The 13,856-nt window shown below is 42.5% G+C and overlaps 1 protein-coding gene and 1 pseudogene across 1 annotated transcript in view; one reads left to right on the top strand and one right to left on the bottom strand.

Moving 5' to 3' along the window:
- Window positions 1-13,520, bottom strand: part of Asah1 (N-acylsphingosine amidohydrolase 1) — a 36,161-nt gene extending 22,641 nt beyond the window's left edge. Inside the window, exon 1 of the mRNA XM_057752388.1 lies at window positions 13,333-13,520. Within this exon, the coding sequence (XP_057608371.1) occupies window positions 13,333-13,410 (78 nt within the window). The 5' untranslated portion in view covers window positions 13,411-13,520. The remainder of the gene's footprint in view (window positions 1-13,332) is intronic.
- Window positions 7,467-7,886, top strand: LOC130862661 (60S ribosomal protein L35-like; annotated as a pseudogene).
- Window positions 13,521-13,856: the final 336 nt, after the last annotated feature.

Below are 13,856 nucleotides of genomic sequence, written 5' to 3'. Positions count from 1 at the left end.
TTGCTCATACTGGCCAAAAGTGGGAGAGCCCAAATGCCCACCAACTGCAGGATGGATAAACAAAACAAGGCATGTCTTAAGATGGAGTATTACTTGGCAAGAAGAAATGAGCCATAAAACTAATATGCTAAGATGCCAGTCACAGAGGACCATACACTGGACAGTCCCCTCTGGAATACACAGAATGGGCAAATATATAGAGAGGTTCGATTAGTGGTTGCTTAGGGCTGGGAGTTAGAAACTAATAGGACATTGCCCTGGGCAAAAAAAAAAAATAATAGGAGTAAATGAGAAGGGTTTCCTGGGTTGGGGGGTAAAGTGCCCTAATCTAGATGGCAGTGATCATGCTGAAGCTATTTCAGTGTGTGTGTGTGTGTGTAATGTAAACAAATGTGCATCTTTGTATATGCATATGTGTGCATGTATGCGTGCGTGTGCGCATATACACACACACACTCATCCAGAGGAGGACACTATGTGTCCTGCTCTATCATCCTCTGCCTTATTCTTTTGAAAAAAGATCTTTAATGAACATGAAAAGCTGTGTGTTGGCTGGGCTGCCTTGGCTAGCCAACCCCAACAATTCTCCTGTCTCCACCCTGGGAAAATGGCAGGTGCACACAGTTATACCTGGCTTTTTACATGGGTGCTGGGATCTGAGTTCTAGTCTCCATGGTTTTACAGTGAGTTTTCTTACCCACAGAGCTATTTCCCTAGCCTCTAAATGTATATTTTTATTGTTTTTAGAAATATTTTTTCTCTTCCAACTTCTCATGTGTGTGGTGTTTACATGCATGTGAGGGTGGCACTTGTGGAAGCCTGAGGCAGATGTCCGGAATCGCACTCACTGCTCTTCCACCTATTGACCAAGGCAGGGCTGTTATACTCAGGGCTCACAAATACAGCCAATCTTGGTCAGCTTGCTCTGGGGAATCCCTTGTCTCCACCTCCTGAGCCTGAGAACTGCAGGCTGGTTATATCAATTGGATTTCTGGAGTCCTGAACTCTGGTCTTTGTAGCAGGCTTTCCTTGGACCACCAACCAGCTCCCAAATCATGACACAGAGTATTATTAATTATGAATTCTCAGCCGTAGCTTAGGCTAATTTCTTGCTAGTTCATAATTAAACCCGTTTCTCTTCATCTAGGTTTTGCCTTGGGGACTTTTCCTTTCTTTCATCCTGTATGTTCTACGCCATGTCTCCTGGTTGGCAGCTGCCTGGTTGGCTGGCCCTGGGTATCTCCCTCTCTTTCTCCCTTGTTCTTTCTCTGTTCTCCTTAAGCCTAAATTCCTCCTACTACTTATTCTCTGTCTGTCAACCCCGCTTATCTCTCTACTGCCTAGCTTTTGGCTGTTCAACTTTTTATTAGACCAATCAGGTGCCTTAGGCAGACAACGTAAAACAGCAACACATCCTTACAGAATTAAACAAATGCAGCATAAACAAACGTAACACATCTTTGCCTAGCTAAAAGCAGCATAAAGAAATGCAACACACCTTTACATAACTAAAGTAATATTCCACAACATAAACAAATGTAACCCATCTTTACATAGTTAAAGCAATATCCCACAACAGGTCCTCAGAGCTGCGTGGCAAGAGTTTAACCACTGAGCCATCGCCTCAGTACTCCTAATTGTATATTTTTAATGAACTGTACTTCGTGAGCGTTATCTCCACAAAGCAATTAAAAAAGCAATGACAGTGGGAAGGGTATTTCAAATAAGCTCTTCATCCATCATTGTACACAAGATAGGCAACACCTGAACCTAATTAATTCTGACAAATATAGCATAGCTACCTCATCAATATGAATATGTCTAAAGATAACTTACTAATTTTTAGTGCCCCATGTACCATGGCTGTAAGCAATCAAAGAAGTTCAGCTGTAAACAACTAGCATGCCAGGAGACACCGGCTCTGGATGAGCTGATACTTGAGCAGGTAATTATGTAGTCAGCTAAGAACAGAAACAACTAAGGTGGCCGTCCTGGGTGTGGACTGGAGGAGAAAGAATGGATTAGGAGACTAACATTTCACAAGCCTGTCCTTGCTATAAGAACAGAAACAACTGAAGGTGACCGTCCTGGGTGTGGACTGGAGGAGAAAGAATGGATTAGGAAGCTAACATTTATTTCATAAGCCTGTCCTTGCTATCCTATTTTATTTACCCATGCACACCTGAGATATATTTCCAAATATTAATTCTTTGACTTGTATGATTTTATTTTACATTATATTGGGGATCTTCAGAAAATTATTCTCTGGCCTTTTTAAACATTTGAAGCTATTATTATCTGGAGTTATTTGAAAGCAATAAAAGCTCTTACAAGCATGGCGAGACAGTGCATCCTGTACTCTCAGCGTTTGGGAGGTGTAGGCAGGAAGATCGGGAGTTCAAGGTCATCTCCAGGACATACTAAATTCAAAGTCAACTGGCTACTTGAGTCCCCGTTTCAAATAACATAAAGAAGGAAGGGGAGCCTGGGAGGTATCTCGGGGAGGAGAAGCACCAGCTGGGAACACAAGTGTGAGGACCCGAGTAAGAATTCTGAGAACCCTATAAGAGCACAGCACGCAGCACAAGAGACTGTACCCCAGCACTCCCAGAAGCCAGAGAGCAAGGTGTATGCAGTGCAAAGACAACAGAATGGCCCTGTCCCAAACAAGGTGTAAGGAGAGGGCCAAGGCTGTCCTCTGACCTCCATATGAGTGGTGGTCTACATGTGCCTACATTTAAACACAAATACACACACACACACACACACACACACACACAGAGAGAGAGAGAGAGAGAGAGAGAGAGAGAGAGAGAGAGAGAGAGAGGGAGTGAGGGAGAGAGAGGTCCTAGTTTAATAAATTTGAGGATGGTCACCATAAAAGTAGCACCATATTCAAGAAAGTTTTCAACTACAAATATGAATTTTCAGATATCATTTAGTGGGGGCTGGAGGGATGAAGAGCACTGGCTGTTTTTCTAGAGGACCCAACTTCCCAGCACCCACATGGCACCTCAAAACTATCTGTAATTCCAGGGCATCTGACACCCTCTTCTGGCTTCTGCGGGCACTGCACACATGTGGTACACAGACATATATGCAGACAAACCACCCATACACATAAAATAAATAAAAATAAAAGTAATTCTTTTAGTAATGTGAATAATTACTAACTTTTTAAATGCAATTCTGATTTATATTAACATGAGCAACATAAAATTCTTCTACATATCCAGACTTTTGGTTAGGTTTTTTATTGGACCTGAGAGCTGGTCAGGAGTTAAGCACATACAACACTCTTGTAAAAGACCCAAGTTTCGTTCCCAGAACCCATGTTAGATGGCTCACAACCATTTGTAGCTAGACACCCAGGGCATCTAAGGCCCTCTTCTGGCTGCCGAGGGCATCCTCACTTATATGGCATACACCCATAGACACACGCATAAATAAAAATAAGTATTAAAAAATCTGGCTCAATTTACAAACATCCCATTTCTGTCTGGGGATCGTACAGTCACATTCAGAACACTGGGCTCAGCTCCATTAGTGACGTATAGAAGGTAGCACAGCTGGTGAAAGAATCAGGGCCCAGGCCTTCGCTGGCTCTCTCCCAGCTCCCTACAGCATAACAACACAATCAATGCTTCTGTGCTGGGGTAGATGCTCAGAGAATGAAGCTCTCAAGCATCAGAGCTGGGTTTGAATCTCCAGCTCACACAAATGCCATGGCACGGTGCCACACATCTGTAACCCAGGAGTCCAGGGACATAGAGGCACGACAGACCCGAGGGCTTATTGGTCAGTCAGCAGAAGATGGAGAACAATAGATGACACACATTAACCTTTGGACTCAATGTGTGCACACAGAGGTGTGCAACACACACACACACACACACACACACGGCTTCAGTTGGATTCCTAACAGAGAATAACCAGACTCAATTAAGCAAATGAATAATGAAAGATAATGACTACTATCCCTTCCTCATTATGTTTGCCTATCACAGGATCCACAGCTAATATAAAAATCAAATTACAGCTACGTCTCCTACTGGACACCAGTGAGGGAACTGAAAGTGGTCAGTCGGGTTTTCGGAATTGAGCTCACCTGTCTGAGTAGTAGGAACTGAAAAACAGTGCTGGTGCATGTCTTTAATCCCAGCACACAGGAGGCAGCAGAAGCAGACAAATCTCCGAGTTCAAGGCCAGCCTGGTCTACAGACTGAATTCCAGAACAGCCAGGGCTATACAGAGAAACCCTGCCTATAAAAACCAACCAAGCAAACAAACAAAACCAAAAAAAAAACACACACACATATACGACACACACACATATACTATACCCACAAACACACACACACACACAGCAACAACAAAAAGTGTTGAGCAAGAGACTAGCTATGTAGTCCAGGCTGGCCCTGAATCCATGCTCTCCGTGCCTTAGCCTCCCGGGTACTAGGATTATAGTCATGCATCACCACATCCACTAAGAAACGGCTTTTCAAGATTTTTTACTTATTTTTGATAGTAACTTAAATCTATTCAAGATAAATCGGTATTTATGTCCTCCATACTAATTAGGAAAATCATATTTCAGAGCCACTTAATATACCATACATATAAAAATAACATCGCTGGAGAGATGGCTCCTTGGTTCTGAGAATATACTGTGCTTGCAGAGGACCTGAGTTTGACTCCCAGCACCCATGTTGGACAGTTCACAGCTGCCTGTAAGTCCAGTTCTAGGTGACCTAATACACCTCTGACCTACCACACACACACACACACACACACACTAAAATTTAAAAATGGTTTTAAAAAATAAAGGTAACAAATCCAATGAAAATTATTTCATTAAGGAATCAATGAACTTTCCACATCTTTAAACAATGGTAAACTGTCCTTTAATATTTGAATCCTACAAGATTAGTGATAATCTCAATGAAATATATGAGTCTAATAATACAGACAAAATTTTACATCAGGTGTGGTAGTGTGTGCCTATAGGCCTAGCACCAGGAAGAAGGATCTCAAGCTGGAGAACAGGGAGGATTCCATGATGGAAACTTACTGAATAAAAGGGGAAGTTTCTCACAAACAATTCGGATGGAGCGAAACACGGTTGCTGTCATGTCTTCTGGCCTTTAAGAGGATGAACCCTAGTAAGCTATTAATATTTAAACAAGCATTAGGTGAGTCAGCCACTTACAGGGCAGTAGTTTACCACGTTGACTGACTCAATGCCAGGGTTTGGGAAGGACTCTGATGCAGCGCGATGAGAACAAATTACACCTGTGTGTTCTTTCCTTTGTAGTACGGTAACATGGACAAAACCATTTAGGGCTTAGGAGATTAATAAGAGCTTTGTGATCACTAATGCCCACAGTTTCACCACACACATTTGATGCTGACATATAATTTTAGCTCATTTTAGCAAATCATTGCTCAATCATATGCTTCCTGTCGTACATCTTCTGATCTGCTCAGATTTACTACTGAGAACAGTCATCTCTCTCACTCCAATTCCTTTCCCTCTAATCACTCCTCATCTCGCTGTCGTTTATTTTCTGTCCCTACACAATGCAGAAGGCAATCAATAACCGCTAGTCTCCAAGCAGAATGAACATTTCATTCTCAATAGTATTTAAAAGAACTAACCCTCCCCTTCCCTCTTTGCCTGCCCCATCATACTAACCTCTCCCATTTGTGCTGCTATGTTAACTCTGCTTGGCTCTTCTTTACTTGATACATACTTGAGAAACTCACTATTTTTTGGCCACTTCTCATCTTCTCATTTATACTCTTTGCAGAAGTGTTCATCTGCTCCAATGGCTTCAAATAGTCACATTATTTCTAGACTCTCAACATCCTGGCTCATCTTCTAGACTTCTGTCTAGCTATTTCCATTACACCACACATATACATATATATGTGTATGTATGTATATATTGATATTGTTTTTTGTCTGGTTTTTTTTTTTTTTGAGACAAGATTTCTTTGTGTAGCCCTGGCTGTCCTGGAACTCACTCTGTAGACCAGGCTGGCCTCAAACTCACAGAGATACACCTGCCTCTGTCTCCTGAGCGCTAGGATTAAAGACGTAAACCACCACTGCCCAGCTCACACCATATCTTACTGGAATCTTCATAGAAGAATAACTTAAAATGACTTTCAGTTACTTAGACTGAAAAAAAAGCCTCAAACACAAAACTTTTAAAAAGCCCAGCTGATGTTTCAAATTAAATAACCCATTTTCTTTTAAAATTGGCTCTCATCCATATTTATATATTTTGAAATATATTTGATCATCATTGAACACCTCTTGGTAATATTGAAATATATTTGGTAACCACTCAAAATACATTTGGCTACTTTACATACAATTTATCATTCAGATAATGATTCAAAATAATTAAAAAAAAGAGAAAACACAAAAAACAATTGCCTTGCATTCTGTCAGAGAAAAAGAGTCACCAGTCTTCCAGATAGCTCTGAAGGGCCTTTTCAACTGGGCCACAATATCTTCAAGATCAGTGAAATTTTTAACAGTGCCTCAGCACAAAAAGGGTCCCAGTTTTTATTCTGTAAGTGAAGATTTTAAAACAAAATAAATCCCCTCCACATAACACCTGTCTTTGTCATTATTTTAATGAGAGAACAGTTTGATGACAGTGAAATGACCATAAAACCAGAATAAAAGGAAAATTACTTATTTTTGTGTTACCCCTATTTTTTCTCATTCATTGATGACCCGTGAAAACAGTTTCCCAATCAGATCCCAGTAGACTGACTAGATTTTCATATTCATTGTTCTGTGTTGTCAGATATTTCTACACTATGTGAAGGTGTATTGATGCAATTGCTGTAATAAAAAGCTCAATGGCCAATAGCAAGGCAGAAGGTATAGGTGGGATTTCCAGGAAGAGAAAGGCAGAGGAGGAGGAATCTAGGAGGGTGGTGTCTCCAGTCAGAGAGGAAACAGGAGGTGCAAGATGGAAGAGAGGTACCACCATGTGACAGAATGTATATTAATATACACAGGTTAACATAAGTTATAAGAGGTAGTTGAGACAAACCTAAGCTAAAGACCAAGCTTTCATAATAAGAAGTCTCCATGTGGTTATTTGTGAGCTGGCAGTCAAAGGAAAAATCCACCTACATTTGGCACCCAAAGTGGGACACACATATCCACATAGGACCTGAGAAAGCTGGGGGTTAAGAGTTCCGAGCAGAATCGGGGCTTGCAGCATACAGAGGCGCAGCTCCTTTAAGAGGTCTGCTACTGCCGGGCAGTGGTGGCGCATGCCTTTAATCCCAGCACTCGGGAGGCAGAGGCAGGCGGATCTCGGTGAGTTCCAGGCCAGCCTGGTCTACAAGAGCTAGTTCCAGGACAGGCTCCAAAGCTACAGAGAAACCCTGTCTCGAAAAATCAAAAAAAAAAGCTCTTTCTCTCGGACCATGCGGCCTCAGCGGTGAGCAACGCAGCCATGGCCAAGATTAAGGCTCGGGACCTGCGCGGCAAGAAGAAGGAGGAGCTGCTAAAACAAGTGGACGATTTGAAGGTGGAGCTATCCCAGCTTCGCGTTGCCAAGGTGACAGGCGGTGCCGCGTCCAAGCTCTCCAAGATACGAGTTGTCCGCAAATCCATCACCCGTGGCCCGTGTTCTCACCGTCATTAACCAGACTCAGAAGGAAAACCTCAGGAAATTCTACAAGGGCAAGTACAAGCCTCTGGACCTGCGACCCAAGAAAACTAGAGCCATGCGCCATCGGCTCACCAAGCACGAGGAGAAGCTGAAGACAAAGAAGCAGCAGCGGAAGGAGAGGCTGTACCCGCTACGCAAGTATGCGGTCAAGGCCTAATGGAAGGGCAATAAAGTGCAAGACGGCTAAAAAAAAAAGAGGTCTGCGAGGCCTGCTACTGAGCACTTGAATGGGGTTTATGAGCACCAGGCAGCGCAGTACCCAGTGGCAGAAGACTAGGTAAAAATGCTCACTGCAGCATGGAACCAGAGACCTCCCAGAGCTGGGGCACACAGACCAGCTCCAGGTTGAGGTCCGCAAGCATAAGGCTCCGCTCTCACCAGGCTGAAGTGGGCAGAGCCAGCCACCAGGCTATGTGCAAATGAGAGCCACACAGCAGAGGGCCTAACAACTGCTTAGCAGTTTAAGATTTGGCTCACATGGTCAGAGAACACTGCAGACCCATAGAAAATCAGGTCTAGACCAATAAAACCTCTGAACAGATATAGTATGCTTAATAATGTGCTTAGATGCTAAAGAAAGAAAAGAAAATGGGTATAGACAGTCATTAAAAAAATAGTTTAAAAACAAGAAAGTCTTTAAAGAGAGAGTAAAGTAATATAAAAGGAAAAGGCCATGTAAAAACGGAAAATACACAGGGTATCTGGATCCTGAATGGTGCTTTGTTGACTTTGAATTACTTAAATGTCAATAGACAAAAACAACAGTGGCTGAGAAACATTGGGATTATGGAAATTCCTAAATTAAACCAACTATATATTTTCAGAATGGAAGTCGGAAAATGTGTGGGGCAGAGTTATGCCTTTGTTTCCACAGGAATCTGAAAGTTATGGTTCTCTTCAAAATTAATGAAGAGCAGATTTGATTGGAGGAGACCTCCTATAAATTTTGTCTACATATATGAAAAAAGAAACCTACAAGAAAGACTACAAGACAGGTGTCATATACGCTGATCCCTCTACTATGGGAACAGCTCTGAGACTAGATGAGGCATGACAAATCTTGCTGGCTACAGAATCCTCGCAACTTATTATCACACGCCATCCTTTCAGATGGCGTGGATAGAGGTTTGGTTATATAGTCCAAAAGGATTTATAAAGTTAATTGGTGCCTTTTACCTGCTCAAACATAAAACAAAACAAAACAAAAAATCTTTAGCTGACTTGTGCACAGCACACATTCCATACTTGTGTTAATACAGATATATATGTTACCTTTAAAAAGTATATGTGTTTTCAGAAAAAAGGACTAGACATCAATAAAGACCAGTAGTCCAGATAAATGCCTCTGTTGCAGTTTCCCTAAAGTTCTACAACTAAAATTATTCCAAAGCTGCTAGATGAGATAATCCAGCCTCACAGATTACTCCAGCCAGAACTTAAGGTAAATCCTGAACGTTCTCATCACACCAAGACTGGACAACAGCTAGCTGTCCCAGGACCTGACCATTATCTCCATCTTTTCAGGGTCCCCTAAAGATGCCATCACCCCCAGGCAAAAGGAAGCAGTCTAGAGAACACAACTCCCAAATTCCCAAGAGGTGAGGTGGGTGGTTTTGGGCATTCAATGGATTATGGATGTTTATCATCATTTAGGGGGATTGAGTACAAGTTGTTGGTCATGGCCAGGAAAAAAAGCTGAACAAGCGATTAGACACAGGGATCTTTCTGAAGGGAAAAGGGGGATATAGAATGATGGGATAAAAGGGTGGGTTGTCGAGTCTACTTTTGAACAACTACTAGCATCAAATATTTTATATTGCTATGGATTTTTGTATATTGATGCAAACAAGATTATTTTTGTTATAATGTATATGTTTAAGGTAGTGTACCTATGTAGATCATTAACAAATGTAAATTTCTAATCCTGAAAGGCAGTTATTATAAACCATTTAGGATAATTAACAAACCAGGCTAATAGTCATCTATAACAATAAAATTTGTTGTCATGTTAGGTGTGTTTCCAAGGCATACAGAAATACATTTTAGATAGATAGTCTTCAAATATTTCAAAGACCTACAGATTATGGCATTTAAAATGTTTTAAAAATATAAGGTTTTCCAGGGCAGTGAGACACAGCTGTTTCTGGCAGTATCAATCTACTTCAAAAAGAGGATGACAGGCATTGAAAAACTGCCAAGTGGAATCTGCTTTTATTGTGGCAAAGCTAGCCACTTGGGCAAGAAACTGCCCTTCCCTTGACTCCTGATAGTATGCTGTACAAACTGGACAAGCAGGACACAAAAGAGAGTAACTGCCAAACTTTGCTAAGACAAGGTAGGACAGTTCTTCAAAAATTCCTGCTTCACAGGAAAGTCTGTCAGACATTCTAGGTCTGTAGGCCAAAGATGGATGTCCCAATTGCAGAGGAACCTTGGGTGATTGATTGTACAGGCAGTCAAGATGGATGTCCCCATTGCAGAGGAACCTTGGGTGATTGTACAGGCAGTCGACTGTTTCTGTCATTTCTATAGTTTTGGAAGTTGCTTACTCTGCACTTCCTGTTTACTCAGGTAGTAACATATCCTTCTCCAGTCTTTGATGGGGTTGAAGACCAGACAACTATAGTTACAGTTTTTCTTATTACAAAATTCAGGAGAAAAACTTAATATAAGAAATGTAAAGTTTGAGCTGGGTGGTGGTGGTGACGAACACCTTTAATCCCAGCACTAGGGAGGCAGAGATAGGTGGATCTCTGTGAGTTCAAGGCCAGCCTGGTCTACAAGAGATAGTTTCAGGATGGGCTTCAAAGCTACAGAAAAACCCTGTATCCAAAAACCAGAAAAAAAGAGAAAGAAATGTAAAGTTTGCAAGTTTGAGAAACATAAAAGCTTAAATTGTTTATCTAAGAAGATGTTTTAAGGTCTAAAAAGATATTTTTAGGATGGTAATACAAGTTATAGTAGAAAATAGCTTAGGTATAAAATTTTGGACTCATTATAATAGGATAGATAAAATAGTACTTTCTCCAAATACACATGGACTAAACATTGTGAATGTAATTCTTACTGATAATTGTTCTTTTTTTTTTTTTTTTTGATTTTTCGAGACAGGGTTTCTCCATAGCTTTTGGTTCCTGTCCTGTAATTGTTCTTATCGTATATAGTTTTACTATGTTACAGTTAAAAATCTTCGGGAGGCAGAGGCAGGCGGATCTCTGTGAGTTCGAGACCAGCCTGGTCTACAAGAGCTAGTTCCAGGACAGGCTCCAAAACCACAGAGAAACCCTGTCTCGAAAAACCAAAAAAAAAAAAAAAAAAAAAAAAAAAAAAAAACTTCCCTTTTTATTTAGACAAAAACGGGGAAATGTTGTGGAATACTTGTATACTGTGTTGCTCTAACTGGTGTAATAAAAAGCTGAATGTCCAATAGCTAGGCAGGAGGTATAGGTAGGACTTTTGGGGAGAGAAAGGAAGAGGAGGTAGAATCTAGGAAGGCATACAGCCAGAGAGAAAACAGGATGTGCATGATGGAAGAGAGGTAAAAAGCCATGTGACAGAATGTAGATTAATATAAACGTGTTAATTTAAGTTATAATAGCTAGTTGAGACAAGCCTAAGCTAAAGGTCAAGCGTTCATAATTACTATGATGTCTCCATGTCATTATTTGTGAGCCAGTGACCAAAAGAAAAATCTACCTACAGTTCTGAATAAAACTATTAAATTAAGCTATTGATTTTTCATATTTTGAAAACCACTAAATATTTTGCATGGGCTAAGGATGTAGCTCAGTGTTAAATGCTTGCCTAGTACACGCAAGATATTGGGTGAGCACTCTAGTGCTGATAAAACCAATCAGGAAACAGACAATAAAATATGTTCACTTAAAAACAAAATATTAAGAAATAATAGTAACAACCAGCTCCCAGTACATGGAACTATAGTTCACAGCTGACATGAACTAACACCAGACAGGCATATAGGAGGACCCCAGGTATCTTTGTTCTGTTCATGGGCACAAACATGCTCAGAGAATTTGTTCCTTGGAGACATTAAAATGAGACAAAGCAAGCTTACATCATGATTTTATCCACAAGTTGATAAAGAACGCCATGAATCTCAAAATGCAACCCTCCCTTCGGCTGCTAAGAGAAAGAATGCTACTTGTTATCAGGAATTGCTCAGTGTTCTAAAGACACCCAATCTAGAACAAATCCTGGATTGAGCCCAAATTCTCTAACGAGATTTTTTTCTTTAATTTGTTGTTATTTAGCCCGTGGTTGAAAAGATACTTTCTCAATCCTTCTCTTCGACTCTAAACCTAATTTGCTCAACTATTCGTGAGTCCCTTTGGTAATCTCTGGAAAAAAGGCACAAGGCTATCCAAATACAATCCTTGAACAATCCTCACAATCCCAACCTAGCTCAGGAAATTAATTCTCTATCTGCGCTGAGCAAACGTATTGTTCCTCCTTATAATCTTTCAATTGTCTGTATATACCATGTGGGTTTGCAATTGTCTGTACATACGATGTGAGTTTGGGTCACGCGAATTGCTCTGCATACTTTTCTGAATTCTACTTTTAGTTAAGTGTTTGCTCTGGTGACTAGATAATATCCTGCCTTTTGCTTCTCTCTCTCTCTTCCTCCCTCCCTCCCTCCCCCCCTTTTTTAAATTCCAATAGCATTTCTCCTTCCAGGAATAAAATAATAAACAAACTCCCACTATTACCACTTTCGATGTCCTGCCTTTTCAACATCATGTTATCTGCCTCAGGTAAGGTACATTCAGGTTCCTAGTTCTCAACTCTGCTGGCAACAAAGCAAACACCCTTCAGGTCTATAGCTTGTTGAAAAAATTAATTAATTAATTAATTAATAATAAATAGAGAAAAAGAAACAATTCATGACATGTTGGTATCAGACTGTTGCCAAGAGACTGAATTTAGAAATGTTTATGTGAATTATGATGCGACCTCTGGCTAGATTTGCACTTTAGGGTTACTTCCTCTCGTATTAAATGCAAGAGTCATGCTAGTCCCTCACTGTCTCTTGCGGTTCCATAAAATAAAGTCTGTGGCCTTGCGACTTGGTCGCTCAGCACCACGGGACAGGCATTCCTAGACAGGGCGTGAAAGCGACAGTCAGTGCAGCTTGCTGGGGGGGGGGGGGAGAACGGCTCCCACTATCAGAGCTAAGGCTGCATGTTATCCGCAGCTTCCTGCGTGGGCTTCTTCAGGAGAAAGCACTTGGTAACCAGACAGAACATGGCAAAGTCAACAGGCAATCAGTAGCTTTTTCTCCAGAGAGTTCTGTCTACAGCTGGTAGTTCAAATATTAACATCAAGATTGCAGAATGACCGAACCCTACCATTCGTTCATGGAGCCTAGGATTTCTCTAAAACGTATTCTCTTTCCAGAGAGCCAGAGAGTACCAAAGCAACTACGCCCGGGGCTCACAAGGCGGGTTTGCATTCACGCTCCCCGGGACCGACCCTCAGGTCCCAGGTCCCCGGAAGATGCAGCCGGCGAGCAGGTGTCTCTAGCCCCCACCCGCCCCGCCACAGCTGCGCTCGCCTCCCGCCTGCACCTGCACCCCCATCTGCGCCTCGGCTGGAGCTCACCCACCGGCGGCACTTGCTGTGCCTGGGAGCAGGTGACAGTCGCGGCCAGGAGGACCCAGGTGAGGAGCCGTGGGCCCAGCATCTTCGCAGCTGCCCGCGCCGCTTCAAGCTACTCCTTCCTCAGCGGCCGAAGGGACCACCTAGGTCGGGAGCAGGCCGCGCCCCCGACGCGTGACCAGCGACCCCGGGCCACACCATACACGGCGGGGGACGGCGCCAATGGTAGAGGAGCCACCAGCCTGGAGCGCAGACCGTGCACCAGGCCAGAGAGGGGGCTCCGCCCCCCGCACTCCAGACAGTGGTTTCGTCCAGATTAGCCACGCCCCGGGGTGGGGCTTCCAGCTTTCGCCCGGACTTCACCCTCTCCGAGCTGGGGCTGGGCTCGGGGTGCTGAGATACGCCTGCGGGTGGGACCCCACTGACTCGGGAGAGGTCGGCTCCGAGGCGTCGTTCCTAATCCCACCAAAGGGACCCAGAGTCTCAGAGCAGGACGTCAGACCCAGTTTGCCCTCCGGGGAAGGCTGGCTC

This window comes from Chionomys nivalis, chromosome 20 (assembly GCF_950005125.1).
Source record: "Chionomys nivalis chromosome 20, mChiNiv1.1, whole genome shotgun sequence".
Taxonomy (NCBI): Eukaryota; Metazoa; Chordata; class Mammalia; order Rodentia; family Cricetidae; genus Chionomys; species Chionomys nivalis.
This window is presented reverse-complemented; position numbering and strand designations above follow the sequence as displayed.